General features: G+C 43.1%; 1 protein-coding gene across 2 annotated transcripts in view; it reads left to right on the forward strand.

Moving 5' to 3' along the window:
* Positions 1-1,695: 1,695 nt before the first annotated feature.
* Ercc5 (ERCC excision repair 5, endonuclease) overlaps positions 1,696-14,739 on the forward strand; it is a 32,907-nt gene continuing 19,863 nt past the window's right edge. The window contains exons 1-6 of one of the 2 annotated variants that reach the window (XM_038315503.1): positions 1,696-2,110; positions 7,976-8,151; positions 9,650-9,765; positions 10,288-10,371; positions 12,540-12,600; positions 13,721-13,864. In XM_038315503.1, the coding sequence (XP_038171431.1) occupies positions 2,023-2,110; positions 7,976-8,151; positions 9,650-9,765; positions 10,288-10,371; positions 12,540-12,600; positions 13,721-13,864 (669 nt within the window). In that variant the 5' untranslated portion in view covers positions 1,696-2,022. Of the gene's footprint in view, positions 2,111-6,932; positions 8,152-9,649; positions 9,766-10,287; positions 10,372-12,539; positions 12,601-13,720; positions 13,865-14,739 lie in introns of those variants that run through there. The other variant, XM_038315502.1, reaches the window with a different exon arrangement.

A 14,739-nucleotide genomic window follows, 5' to 3' on the forward strand; every position in this document is an offset into this window, starting at 1 on the left:
TTTGTGTTTTAAAATAGAATACCAGAAACTGAGTTTCTTAAAAACAGATTTCTTTCCTTGCAGTTTTGTAGATCAAGACAGGGTCTTGGCGAGTTTGTTTCTTGTCTCTTTAGATTTGTGGGTGTTCACCCTTTTGTGTTCCCACTCCCTCTTATAAGGATAGCAATCATATTGGACTAGATGCTACTGATGTGTGTGTGTGTGTGTGTGTGTAAACAGGAATCAGATCCATAGACTCAAATATGTCTGCATGTTTGTGATCTATCATTTATCATGGCTATGTTAGACACAGAAATGATTTCTGGAGTTCTGGTTCCTATACTCTTAGGCCCCTAATGGCCTAATTATTTAAGAAATTCATCTTCTAGAAATCACTCTGGATAAAAAGCACATTTTGAAGTACTTGAAACTATGTATCCAACATGTGAATTTTGACCTGAATACATGGGAATTCTATGGTCCAGATAAGATCTGAACTAACATCTGCCTGACCTCTAATCCAAATACCACAGGATGCAAAATGCCCTGCAGACCTTTAGACAGGAGACTAGAGAGGTTATTTAGGCAACACTTCTGAACTCTGCTATGCGCTCCAAGTACCAGATGTAAAAGTTACCAAGACTGATACTGATTTTAACAAATTTATAGTCTCCTGTTGGAGGTGGTTAAAACTAAACAGGCAATTATATTGCCCTCCGTATAATACAACTGTACTAAAACACAAAAATTCATAATTTTACACATTGAGGAAATGCTAAAAGCCTAGTGGAAAATAAGCTGAGACTAAGACAACTAAATATGGCTATTATAAATCATCTCTTTGGACATAGATATGTTTTGCTGAAACCTGATTCCTGATAAGACTTCTGCAAATGGTTCTTGTAAAAAATTATCTGTTTCTATCCGTCACTCCCCCCCCTTTTTTTTTCTTGGACAAGCCCCTTGTAGGTTTTGAATTTATGCTATCTCTGCCTGTCTCCCAGATGTTTATGACACCATGCCTGGCCATGTGTCCTTTCATATCAAGATTATTCCTGGGATTGAATGTAATTTCAACACTGTACATCAGATTTGAACAACTGTATGCTAAATGCCAAGTGCTTTGCACACATGACCTCTGATCCATAAAATCCTGCTTACGGATGACAGAAGAGACGGTTCTGAAGAAACACGATCTCTGCAGAGCCAATCAATCACTTTAAGGCACAAGGGCTGAATTTGAGTTAGAATAAGCGTGGCGGGTCTTTCGTGGAACTTACTCTGCCCAAAGTCATTTCTGACCACAAGCTGTGGAACTCGAAGTTTCAGATGCTGCAGGTAATTCAATGACACCTAGTTACTGCATGTTGTGCAAATATTTACCTTTAAAAACATCAAGGAAACATTTATCCTTCTGTTCTTTTTCCAGTCTAACCCAATCCTTAGCATCAAGTCTGCAAAACTAGATGGGCCATGGAGGCACTGAAAATGAAAACGCACAAAGGGACCCCACTGAAAAAGCCAACGTGCAAATATCTTTTACGCCTAACAGACGGCCGAACAGAAGCAATGAATTAACAAACAACCGGCTCCAACTCGGCACTGACATCCCTTGCACGCTGGCTCAGGATTTATACGTCACGAGTCAACACGGGACTCCCAACCGTCGCGTTTCCTTAGACGGAAGCCTAGAGGCTTCGGTTCGCGTGGGTTTTGCACGTCCTCGGTGGGGGGGGGGGAAAGCAAGCATCCAGCGCATCGGGAGGGACGTTTGGCGGCTTGAGTCTCCCGCTCCGTTCCTCACTGCTGTTAGCCGCGCCACCATTTGGGCTGAGGAGTCCCCGCTCCTCCCACGGCATCCACGTGCCATGGTGAAGCGGTGCATTTCTTCTCGGAGGCCAGGGCCTCCCCGGAAGTGTCCCAGCACATCCGCGTCGCGGCGAGTTCCGGCTGCAGGGAGATGGGGTCCGCTGGAGCGGAGCGGGGCGCCCTGTGCCTGCGCTTGGCGCGCCCTTCTCTAAGTTGAAGCAAAGGGCCCGCACCATGGGAGTCCAGGGGCTGTGGAAGCTGCTGGAGTGCTCCGGCCGCCGGGTCAGCCCGGAGGCGCTGGAGGGCAAGGTGCTGGCCGTGGGTATCCTTCAGGCGGAGCGATGTCGCAGGCCTGGGCTCCTGGGGGCACCGGAGCCGGGCGTTGCTCGGGCGTCTGCCTGTCCAGCTCTCCTCATTTTAGGGTCAGTCTGTGCCTCCTGTGCTTCGGTGCTCCCTGCAGAGTAGGTACACGGTTGCCTTGGAGAATCGGGAGATTTGAAGGATGAAGTTGGAAGAGCGTCCGGCTCTGCAGCGCTGTAAAGTTTAGACGTTAATTTTGTGCGGGGCGGGAGGTCAGCGTGGAGAGAATTCCCGTCCTTTTGCATAGTTAACTCATCTTTTGGAATGAGAAATTAGTGTGGTGCGTAGTGAGTTAGTTTCCCTCAGCCCCTGTAATGTTTCCGTGTATGGTTAGCTGGTTTTGCGTCGCTGTAGTTTTATTCCTTTTTCCCACTTTGAAAATGTGATGCTAGTTTTGAAGTTTTCGTTTGCCTTTTCCACGACCCCTTTGACAGTGCTTTTATCTCAGAAGCTGGAGGTACCCTAACGCTGTTTTCTTAATGAGAACTAGAAAGACTTGTAAACAAATTGCTGGGCGCGCGCGTGCGTGCGTGTGCGTGCGTGTGTGCGTGTGTGCGCGTGTGTGTGCGTGCGTGTGTGTGTGTGTAGGTGTGTAGGTGAGGCATGTCAAGTCATTCTGTAAAGTGCAGCAAAGAAGCCATTATCTGACGAGCCAGTTCTTTACTGTGTGCCCAGCTTATAATTAACGGAGAACATGTAAGATTGGAAGGATACCGTTTTATGTCAAATAACATCAGTGACAAAATTTAGTAAAACAGTCTTACAAGTTTTTACCCAGGGGACGGGAAGTTGGGTAACTTGAAGAACTTTGTAAAGCACATGTGCTCTGTCGCACCCTAGTGGCTTCTCGGTATCACTGCAGTTTAAGGATTTTTGAATTATTAGTGAACGAAAGGGCAATTTGTAGCGAGAGGAAATTCTTAAATTCTTACCGAGGGTTTCACCTTATAGTGGTAGAGCGCTTTCTTAGGATGAGTGAGGCCCCATAGTTCCATGCCCATTATTGAGAAAAAGTACTACTAGTAACGCCCTCAAGGATTTAGGTTATTTTCTGTTCCAGCCCCTGTAAAGGATTAGGAAGTTCAGCATCCTAACATTCAGGGATGTCAGAGGAAAAGTAAACTGTGTAAATTACTTGTAAAATGGCTGAGTCCCGTTCAGGATGTGAAGTCATTTTTTTTTTTGGTGAGGTTATTAAGCTTTTCTGAAAGAACAGGTCATTTGTCTAAAGAAAATTGAGAAAGATTCTACATACAATCACATATGTGTCTGTTCATAATATGATTACTTCTGTAATTTTTTATATTTTACCATGAGAATTCTGATACCTGAAATTTAGGTGTTATTATTTGTTTGGTAATAAAGAACTCATCCACGATTATCTTAGGTTTGTAATTTATGTACTCTTCCAAATAAATTGGGTTTTGGACCACGTGGATAGCTGAGCGTCTTATTTAAACAGTTTATGTCTGGGTTAAAAATGAAGAAACAACAGTTTAGTTTTTTCCGTTACAGACTGTACCATCCGTTAATGCATTGCTTGTACTGGGGAGATAATACCCGCTCTGAACACATACCGATCTGGATTAATTTAGTCTTCAGTCACCTAACTTCAGCAGGACTAAAGAGAATTCCCAAAAGAATAAAAGTTCTCAAATGTCATTGGGTCTTTAAGTTTCAACTCCAAAGCAAGTTTTGGCTTTGCTTCAGACTTAAGTAAGCACTTGCCCTTGGGGAATGTAAATTTCTTCCATGTGTGTTGAAGTTTAATGAATCAAATTGTGAAAATACTTTTAGCCTGTCTGATCTTGTGTGATTGTTTTTCACCGAGAATTTTATGCGGGGACTTTCAGCCCTCCCCGAGAAACGGTAAGCCACAGCTAGTTTACATGTGGAAAGGGATCACTTCCATGAGATTAAGTGTTTCAGGACTAAGGGGTTTAACCTCTGTCCTCAGGCTGTAGGCCCTAGACTCATAGATGACAGAGCTAAGAATTATCTTAACTCCAAAATTGTGTTTTCTCAATTCTAAAGTCAAAAGTGATCCTCTGTGTAGAAACTTCGTTAGACCTGTATGGCAGTGCAGCAAGCCGGAACGGACCAAACAGAAGCAGCTCTCCAGAGCAATTCAGAACATGTGGGAACCTTCCTCTAGGACGTATCCGGGACATGCCATCGCTATTATCTCCTTACAACATGCGTACCGTTGTAACTTTTAGTTAAAACTACTTTCCTTGTAGCTGATTCTCTGCTTCTCTTCAGGTCTTAAACCACGTTCTGGAAACTGCTCAGATGTGTATATTGTACCTCACACATCACCTTCCACCCCACCCCACCACACAGACGTCTGCCCTAGGCCATTTGTATCTGTTGCTTTTTCCTCCCAGGTTTTTCCCTGCAGCCGTTGTTCATGCCAGCATATTCTGGAGTCTTTTGTAACTAAAGTGCCAAACCCTCAGCCATTCTTCTGTCATTTCTTGGCACTTAATGAACATGTCAATTATTTTATTGTCTTTCATCCTGTTAGAATGCGTGCATCTCAGACATGGGGGTGCGTTTGTCTCCTTCACAAATGTAGTGTTTGATGTATCTCCCTGGGGTCTTGGATTTGCTTCGTACATGGGAGCACTCTAATATATAGGGATAAATATGCTAATATCTTTTTTTTTCTTAAAATCAATTTGGCATGAGAGTCATCTGAGTGGAGGGAACTTCAATTGAGAAAATACCTCCAAAACATCAGGCAAGACTAGCCAGTGGTGGTGGCGCACACCTTTAATTCCAGCACTTGGGAGGCAGAGGCAGGTGAATCTCTTGAGTTCAAGGCTAGCCTGGTCTACAGAGTGAGTTCCAGGAGAGCCAGGGCTATACAGAGAAACCCTGTCTTGAACACCCCCTTCCCCCAGGAAGTGATCAGACAAGACTGAAGGGCGTTTTCTTAATTAGTGATTAATGGGGGAGAGCCCAACCCATTGTAGGGTGGTACCACCCTTGGACTGGCGGTTCTGGGTTGCAGATTGAGCAAGCCGTGAGGAGCAAGCCAATAAGCAGCATCCTTCTGTGGCCTTTGCATCAGCTTTTACCTCCAGATTCCTGCCCTGTTTGAGTTACTGCCCTGACCTGCCTCAGTGATGGATAGTGATGTGAAAACATAAGCCAAATATCCCTCTTCCTCCCCTGCTTGCGTTTGGTCATGGTGTTTGTCACAGCATTAGAAACCCAAACTCAGTATATTGCCCTAATAGACAAATTCCGTGAGTAACTTTGGTGGTAATGAATGATAGACAATGTACATTAATTTAAAAACATTCGGTTTTTAAAAAATAGGCACACTGTCTGCAATGTGTCAGACCTTATGGAAGGAGTATATTGCAAACAGAAGCCATTTACACAAGCAAGGTTGCTCACAAGCTTGGTGCTCCCCCTACTGGGCGGTATGCTCAGCGAGGGTACACACTTTGTTCAGTGTTAGATGAATTTAATAATCCATCTCATAGAAATGTATATCTGGAAGTGTTAATTGAGGCCAGGAAGATGTCACATAGTTTGAGACTCAGTAGGACGCAGTGAGGTTGGCATGGGAGAAGTCTTTGGTGGTAGAAAGGAGCTGAGTGGTTTATAATATTAGGAGTGTAGGAGCCTAAACTGTGACAGGAGAGATGAGCACAAAGCAGATCATTTATAGATTTAACAAGAGCATCAAAAGGCTCCTTTTTTTTTTTTTTTTGAGACAGAGTTTCTCTGTGGCTTTGGCGCCTGTCCTGGAACTAGCTCTTGTAGACCAGGCTGGCCTCGAACTCACAGAGATCCGTCTGCCTCTGCCTCCCGAGTGCTGGGATTAAAGGCGTGCGCCACCACCACCTGGCAAAAGGCTCCTGTTAAAAAGATTTATTGGCAAACCTCAGCATACATCCAGGTATAGCAAACCTGCGGCCTACAGACCACATGTACCTATAATAGCTGATGAGTGTAGCCAAACACAAAATCTTAAAACTAGTTAAAATATTTTGAAGGTTTTGTGATTCTTTTTCTTTTTTTGTAGCTTGATTGCACAGGTTTTAGGCACAAACTTTGTAGATAATAACATGGAGTGCAATATTCAAGGTTGGACGTGCCTGCAAGGTAGAACTCTTAGGGTCTCTTTCTGGTTGGATGAGCACACGAGAACTGATACCCAGAATGCAGGCCCACGTGATTCACTGAGGTGGGGCACAAGCAACTCAGTGGAGAAGGCATGGATGGAGTTTGAATCTGAAATGCCTGCAAGGAGTTGGGTTGATGTCAGCCAGTTTGTCCTAGATCACCTGGCTGACATGTAGTTTTATTATGTTATAGTTAAAAACTTTCTTTTTTAATTAGACAAAAAGGGGGACATGTTGTGGGGGAGCTCCTTCTGCTTCTTCAGCCAATAGCCGCTGAGATACCAGCCCATTGGGGCATGGTCTCTCTCTTTAAAAAAATGCGGCCACTTCCCTCCACTCGTGCTCTGGCTTCCGGCTCTGCTTCCGACGACTAGGCTCCCTTCCTGATTGCACAGAGGGCTGTTGTCTGGGATGGTGATCTTTAAGTTTTTCCCCTTCAAATAAATAATCATTCTACTAATCATAATTCCAAACTGGTGTGGGATTGTTTGTGACTTATGCCTTCATCGACAATGTTGAGGGGGATTTTTTTCACTCAGCTGCCTGAAACTGTCAATAATCTGAACATCTATTCAGAGAATGGAGTTCATGCTCCTGACCAGAATAAACCATAGAGTTTTTTTTTTTTTTTTTTCTTGGCAGACTCAGATGAGGAGAGAGGGACACAGGGAGGAAAGAGGATAGGCTTAGGAGTTTGGAGGACTTTTTTTTGGGTCTTGGAAAAGTAGAGAGGAGTGTTGGCTGGGCTTTTCTCCAAGAATTTTGCATCTACCAGACTCATACTGTACTACCTGACTCCTGATTTTCATTAGTAATAGAATAATTTAGATACACGTTACATAAATGTATGGAAATGGATAGAGAAAACAGAATACAATTTTTAACTTTTTTTTTTTGCTGTGAATCTTCAAGTTGACCTCCAGACTCTTGTGATAGTTTCCTAACATTCTTTGAGCAATATTAGTTCTTCATTGTTCTGTTTTGTGTTTAGATAGAGCCTCACTTGCTCTGTAGTCCCGGCTAGCCTGTAGCCCACAGTCCTCCCGAGTCATGGGATTACATTTGCACACTTGCCTAGCGTGAGCAGTGTTGATAACTGAAGTCAGGGCTTTGTGCATCCTAACTGTAGGTTCTGTGTTCCATCTCCAGGCTTAGTACGAAGACTTCCTTTTCAAAGAAGGCACGTTCATTCTAAAATCCTTTCTAAAATTCTTTATTTTAGTTGGTATTAAAAATAGCAGGTTTCTTTGACATGGTCATACATGTTTATCACTGTCCTTTGTCCATATTTACCTTCCCCAGATCCTCTTCCCGCTCTCTACCCATCTTTCCCTCCCAAATGCTTCCCTTCTGCTTTCATGTCATTACACATACATGTGTGTGCGCGCGCACATGTGTAATGTTAAATTCAAATTGGGCATCTAAAGAAGCTGTCTTTGCCAGTAGACTTTTGAAGGTGTGGATCTGCCTATGACTCTAAGATTCAGCGTGTGGAAAGTAATAAGGAACCAAAGAAAAGCTAGCTGGCTTTGGGTAGATTCTGTCACGGCCAGGTATCATCCAACTTCCATAAATGGGTGACATATGTTGAATGTTCTCTGTTTGTTGGTATCACGTCTTGGATATTGAAAGTTTGAGGATGAAGCTGGACATCCCATACTGTTTTCCTTTACTGCTTCTCCCAGATATTAGCATTTGGCTAAACCAAGCACTTAAAGGAGCCCGAGATCGCCATGGGAATGCAGTAGAAAACGCTCATCTTCTCACATTGTTCCACCGGCTCTGCAAGCTGTTATTTTTTCGTATTCGGCCTATTTTTGTTTTTGATGGAGATGCTCCACTGCTAAAGAAACAGACCTTGGTAAATATCATCTCATTTTATTTTCTCTTTAGACACCATTAGCAATTTTTTATATTAAATTCAATTACAGCATTTCTCCCTTCCCTTTCCTCCTCCCAAAACCTCGTATGTATCCTCCCCAATCTCCAAATTCATTTTTCCCCTAATTATTATTGCATGTTTTTATGTATATGCATATATATTCCTAACTGTAACAACTTGTTCCATCCATATTAGGCTGCCTGCATGTATTCCTTATTTATTTGTTTGTTTGTTTGTTTTATTTTTGCTTTTTGAGACAGGGTTTCTCTGTGTTGCCCTGGCTGTCCTTGAACTCAGAGATCCACTTGCTTCTGCCTTCTGAGTGCTAGGGATTAAAAGAGGCAGGCGGATCTCTGAGTTCGAGGCCAGCCTGGTCTACAAGAGCTAGTTCCAGGACAGGCTCTAGAAACTACAGGGAAACCCTGTCTCGAAAAAGCAAAAAAAAAAAAAAAAAAAAAAAAAAAAAAATTTGCACCCCACTGTATGTTTTCAATGAGCAGTTTTGACTTATAATCAGTTTAATTTCAATTTCTTTTAAAAATTTATGTTTAACTCTTTTGCTTGTTAGTTTTCTTTTTCTTTTTTCTTTTTCTCTTTTATTTTTTGAGACAGGCTCTCTCTATGTAGCCTCAGCTGACCTGGAACTCCATATATATAATCAAGCCTGCCTTGAACTTGCATATAATCAAGCCTGCCTTGGACTTGCATAGTTCCACCATTGTCCTAAGTGCTGGGATAAAAGGCATGCAACACTGTGCCAGGCTTGTAACAGTTTGTCTTTACAATATTTATGAGAGTTTATTATATATGTTAGAATCAACTTTACCTGTTAACTGAAACTACTCGAATTCTTAAGAAGTTTCTTTAGGATATCTCTTTAGGTGGTCCACATTTTGTCTGGCTGGGCTACTATCGCTCGCTGTGGACCCCTACTTAAGAGATGTGTCCTTTAGAGTGTGATTAAGTGTCCTTGGTGACAGGAAAACAAAGCAAACAAGTAAACAAAAAACTATTTACAGAACAACAGTAAAACTGCTCTGGTCTGGGTAATCCTCAAATGCCTTCTCAGTGAAATTGTCCACTTAGCTCAACATTAATTAGAATGCTTTTATATATGCTAAGGATTTCTTCTTATATAGTGCTGCATTCGTGTGTGGCGGCAGAGGTATGTACAAATCCTTTCTTAAAACAGTATCAAATTGATTTTGTGATAACTTTTATAAAGATTTAGATTCTTGCTGGTATTGAAATTTATTTATAAGAAACTGACAATAAGCTAAGTAACTTCCCAGGCGTGCTACATAGGTGATCTTTAGACAAGTGCTCTGTGTATCCTGCCCGGCACAGAACCTAACGAGGCTCATAGACAGACGTGAGGAGGAAGCCTTAGTAAAGCCGTTGTCCTACATTCAGATCCTGAAAGGGTTTTAGTGGCCCCACATCTGAAGTGAAACCCCACGTGCTTCACTTTTTACAGGCCAAGAGAAGGCAGAGGAAGGATTCCGCGTCCACTGACTCGCGGAGGACCACAGAGAAGCTCCTGAAGACATTTCTGAAGAGACAGGCTCTGCAAACTGCCTTCAGAAGAAAAAGGCAAGAGGAGGACTGTGCTGTGCACCCTCCCTGGCGTCCACTGCCCTCGCTCCTTGTCTCTTCACAACAGGATGAGTCAGGAGAGCAACGAGTGGAGAGCTTCAGACCTGGGGGAGTGGGATCGTGGCTAACAAGAGAGAAAAGCTATTGTATTGCTTCTTCCTTTAATTAATTAATTAGATTTGTATTTTTTTTTTTAAAGAGTTGCAGGGATTGGAACTCGGGGCCTCATGTGTGCTGGTCAGGTGCTTTACCACGGCGTTCCCCACAACCTGACTTTACTGTGATAGGCCCCTTTCTGATTGGAGCTGAGGCTGTGGCAAAGGCTCTGAGGAGCCCTAGCGAGTTCCCCTTTTCCTCCACATGGTTCTTAGTTGTGACAATAATGGCTTGGGGGAGACGCAGGCCAGAAGAAGACAGTAAGCACTGTCCTTGAGCAGGGTTTGTGCAACCGGCAGGAAGAGATGTTGACTAAAAATGCATTTCATATGATTTTTGTTGAAAACTACATGTGCTTTTCAGAAATGAAGCTCTACCCAGTCTGACTCGGGTTCAAAGAGAGGACATCTACGCTTTGCCACCTTTACAGGAGGAAGAAAAACATAGGTAAATGTTATCTACTAAGGAGGATCACTTTAGGGGTGGGGAGGTGGCTCGTTTAGTGAAGGGGCTTGCCCCCCAAGTTTGAGGACCTGTTCTATCCATCACACCCACATAAAAACCTGGGCATACTGGTAGCGAATGCCTGGAATCTCAGCATCAGGGAAACCTCCTGGTTTCCCTGACCAATAATTTATAGGGAGCTATAAATTATTATAACACCTTCTAGGATCGGTGTATATCCATGCAGAATATCTGTTCAACTTCCCCTTTTCAAGATTACATATTTAAACTAACTTATAAACTACTGGGTTTTCATCTGAATTTTTTGTGTATACTTTTGGTTATCCCACGCCTGTCCTGATCTCTCCCCTCGCTCTTCCTCGACACATGCCTAAACCTTAGCCTTCTCTCTGTATATCATTTCTTTCTCTACACTGCTGGCGTCACTCTCTGACATCCCAGTAGCACCCAAACTTTTTTCTGTCTCGTCTTTGACCTCATACTTTTGCCTCAACTCCCCACTCCCAGCACAGTCTGCTGTGTCCTCTACAATTTATTTAAAGCCAAATTCTGATGTTGATATTGTCATTTTCTTTTCTATTTTTTTATGAAACTTCATAATATATTTTTCTGCTTTTTTTTTTTTTTTAATGACAAATTCTCTGCATGTATCCTAGTCTGACCGGAATTTGCTCTGTAGTTCAGACTGACCCTGAACTTACAACCTTCCTGCTGTAATCTTCTCAGTGCTGGGGTCACAGGCCCACATTACCGTGCTGTTGTTTCAAGATAAACGTTCAGCCCTTTTAATCATTCTTCTTCGCCCTTGCCCCCTGGTCTCCTCTCTGTCATAGGCAGAATTTTCTTGCCTTTTTTCCAAATGACTGCAGAACTCAGTTTATGTACCTAGAATATTTCCTTGCATGTGCTTCCTTTATACCCTACATTTGAGTCCTTTGTTTATTCATAGCAGATCCACCAATGTAATTGTAGGAGATTCTGGAGAACTTCACGACTGTCTGTATTAGCAACTTTTCTATTGCTGTGATAAAATATCACGATCAAGACAAATGATGAAAGAAACTGTGTTTTTTTGTTTAGTTTATTTTATTTGACACAGTGTGGAACCTCTCCTAGAACTCGCTCTGTAGATCAGGCTGACCTTGAACTCACAGAGATCCGCCTGCCTCTGCCTCCTGAGTGCTGGGATTATAGGCGTGCGCCACCACCACCCCGGTAAAAGAAACTGTTTAGTTGGGCAGCTGGTTCGAGAGGGTTAGAGTCTGTGATGGTGGAGTGAAGGCATGGCAGCGGGAACAGCTGGCACCTCACATCTGGAGCCCTATTTGGACAGCATAGAGCTTATTGGACATGGTGGGAGGATTTGAGGCCTCAAAGCCTGACTCTTGTGACGCGCCTCCTCCCGCAAGGCCACACCTCTTTCCCAAGTACTTCCATCAACTAGGTACCAAATGTTCAGGTATATGAGCTTGTGAAGGTTATTCTTTTTTTTTAAATATTTATTTATTATGTATACAGTATTCTGTCCGTGTGTATGCCTGCATGCCAGAAGAGGGCACCAGATCTCATTACAGATGGCTGTGAGCCACCATGTGGTTGCTGGGAATTGAACTCAGGACCTTAGGAAGAGCAGTCAGTGCTCTTAACCTCTGAGCCATCTCTCCAGCCCCCGGTTATTCTTATTCGAACCACCACACTGCCCGAGGTTTTCTAGGTGATTCACTCCTTAACTTAGCTCTACCAACTTTCTGCTCCTTATGGAGGGAGTTAGGATTATCATATTGCAGTTGCTTACTTGCGTGTGTTCCCCATTAGACAGTGAGATCCAAGGGCCATAGCCTACCCATCCCATTCGCTGTTATAGCCCTTGAGCTCAAGAAGCATGTTTTTAAGTGTTTGTTAAAAGTCACAGGTGTTAAAAGTGTTTTCTTGGGCTGGAGAGATGGCTCAGAGGTTAAGAGCATTGCCTGCTCTTCCAAGGTCCTGAGTTTAATTCCCAGCAACCACATGGTGGCTCATAACCATCTGTAATGGGGTCTGGTACCCTCTTCTGGCCTGCAGGCATACACACAGACAGGATATTGTATACATAATAAATAAATAAATAAATATTTTTAAAAAAATAAATAAAAGTGTTCTCTTGACTGCAGTTCAGAAGAGGAAGATGAAAAGCATTGGCGAGAAAGAATGGATCAAAAGCAAGCTTTGCAGGTACGCAGGTAAAGGGAATTCAGAACGTGTTTCATTATTTGAAATGATGAACATGAGTAATCATTATGACGTAGGATGGGTTCATGAATGTTCTCAATAAGAAGTAAACATAGCTGTCCCTTTAACTGTGCGTGTTTCTGATTGCATGTATGTATACATATATGTATATGTTTATATATATGTGTGTGTGTGTATATGTATGTATGTGTAAAATTCACACTTACCCATGCATTGGATTTGGCATTATGTGTGTATGTCTTTCTTCCTGGGGAGGTTTTGAGACAGGGTTTCTCTATGTCGTCCTGGCTGCCCTGGACCTGACTATGTAGGCCATGCTGGTATTGGACTCACAGAATCATGCCTGCCTCTGTCTCCCCAGTGCTAGGATTAAAAACGTTACAGACAGCTGTGAGCTGCCATGTGGGTGCCAGGAATCGAACCCAGGCCCTCTGGAAGAGCAACCAGTGCTTTTAACCATTGAAACATCTCTCCAGCCCCCAAATTAATTTTTTAAAGATGTTATTTTCTTAAGAAAACAAGACAACAAACAAAAAGCTAATGTGACTATAAAAATGGCTCTCATCCACAAGTCTTGTTCTCATTTCAGAATCCTTCTGCTTGCTCTTCCTCAATCTAGGCTTCCCACTCCCTCCAGGTTCTTGGTATTGGAAAAATCCCTGCCCCAGACATCTCTCTGATAGGGTTTTCTCTATCTATCATGTAAGATTTTTTTCTCCTTTTTCTTTCCCCGATTACTCTTAGCAGATCAGCCTATTGGATGTTCTAACAGTTACCTTGCTTACCTATTTTCTTGCTTACGTGCCTTGCTCTAACTCGTAAGATTAGGGTTCGTATGAACACAGCCACCACAGTGTCTAGAGTCTTCGAGTGGGGTCTGTGTGGGGTCTGAGCGCCTGAGAAGTGATTTGCCTTGGAGTGAGTGAACAAATGAAGGGGCTTACCTATTTGTGCACTGTGATGCCTGCTGCAAAATGAATGTGTGCTTCTGTGTGTGGATTATGGAGAGCTGTGTTTTATGATATCAACACAGAGTTCGTAGCAATGATGGCCTGGATGGGTAGATATAAACTTAATGATGTTAACATTCTACTTCCCGCAGGAAGAATTCTTTCATAATCCTCAGGCCATTGATATCGAGTCTGAGGATTTCAGCAGCCTGCCCCCTGAGGTGAAGCACGAGATCTTAACTGACATGAAAGAGTTTACCAAGCGAAGACGGACACTGTTTGAAGCAATGCCGGAGGTAAAACACGCGGCAGTAAGCAGCACACCAATGCGTAGAATGGAACTTCAGCAAGACTCCAAGAAGGGAAAACGGAGATGGTACTTAGAGTCGACATCTCCACTTTAGACAGTAGTCCAGTTGCATGGACACAGAATTGGTATATCTCACATCCCATAAGGCATAGTTTATTAATTTATCCATTACAGCTCATAGATATTCAAAGACGTCTTCTGGACTTTCTGTTCAGGACTAGGCCTTCTCTTCTGTGTGTTCTCAGCACCTTGTAACAAGATGTTCTAGTCTCAGCACAGAACACGCCTGTCCTGATCGTGGCTACACTTCAGCAGCTACTTCCGTGTCTGACATAAGTGCCCAGCATGCTGTGGTTCATGGGCCAGGTCCTAGAAGTTACCTTAAACCACAACATACATTGCCGACAAAAAGTAACCATAAGACGGAAAGTACTTCCGGTGTGACATTCCAGGTACAGGATCATGTGTTCTCCTCCTCGGGTGGCCTGAGTGTGGTGACGTCACAGTCGCAGGAAGCCGAGGCAGGTGTGGTGTGCCTGGTTGTGTGTTGCATCCTGACAATGCTGGTGGTGATTACTAAGTTTATGCACCCACTGGGCACCTGCTGTCTTTAGTTCCGGATGTGTGAGTTCCGGTTTCCTTCCTTTTGGCGCCCCCTGCTGTTTGCAGCAGTTGGTCCTCAAACACTGGGGTGGATTATAAGTTCACAGCACTGATGTCGCGTTTTTATTTGTTTGTCTTTTTAACTTGCTGTTGACTTTAGAATGCTTGTTACTCTGGTACGAAAAAGATGAAGAAAAGGATTTATCTCTTATTTCTGATTTTCTATGCAGTCAGTGCAATAAGAAAATAATAAGGTAC

The sequence above is a fragment of the Arvicola amphibius genome, chromosome 18 (assembly GCF_903992535.2).
Source record: "Arvicola amphibius chromosome 18, mArvAmp1.2, whole genome shotgun sequence".
NCBI classification, from domain to species: domain Eukaryota; kingdom Metazoa; phylum Chordata; class Mammalia; order Rodentia; family Cricetidae; genus Arvicola; species Arvicola amphibius.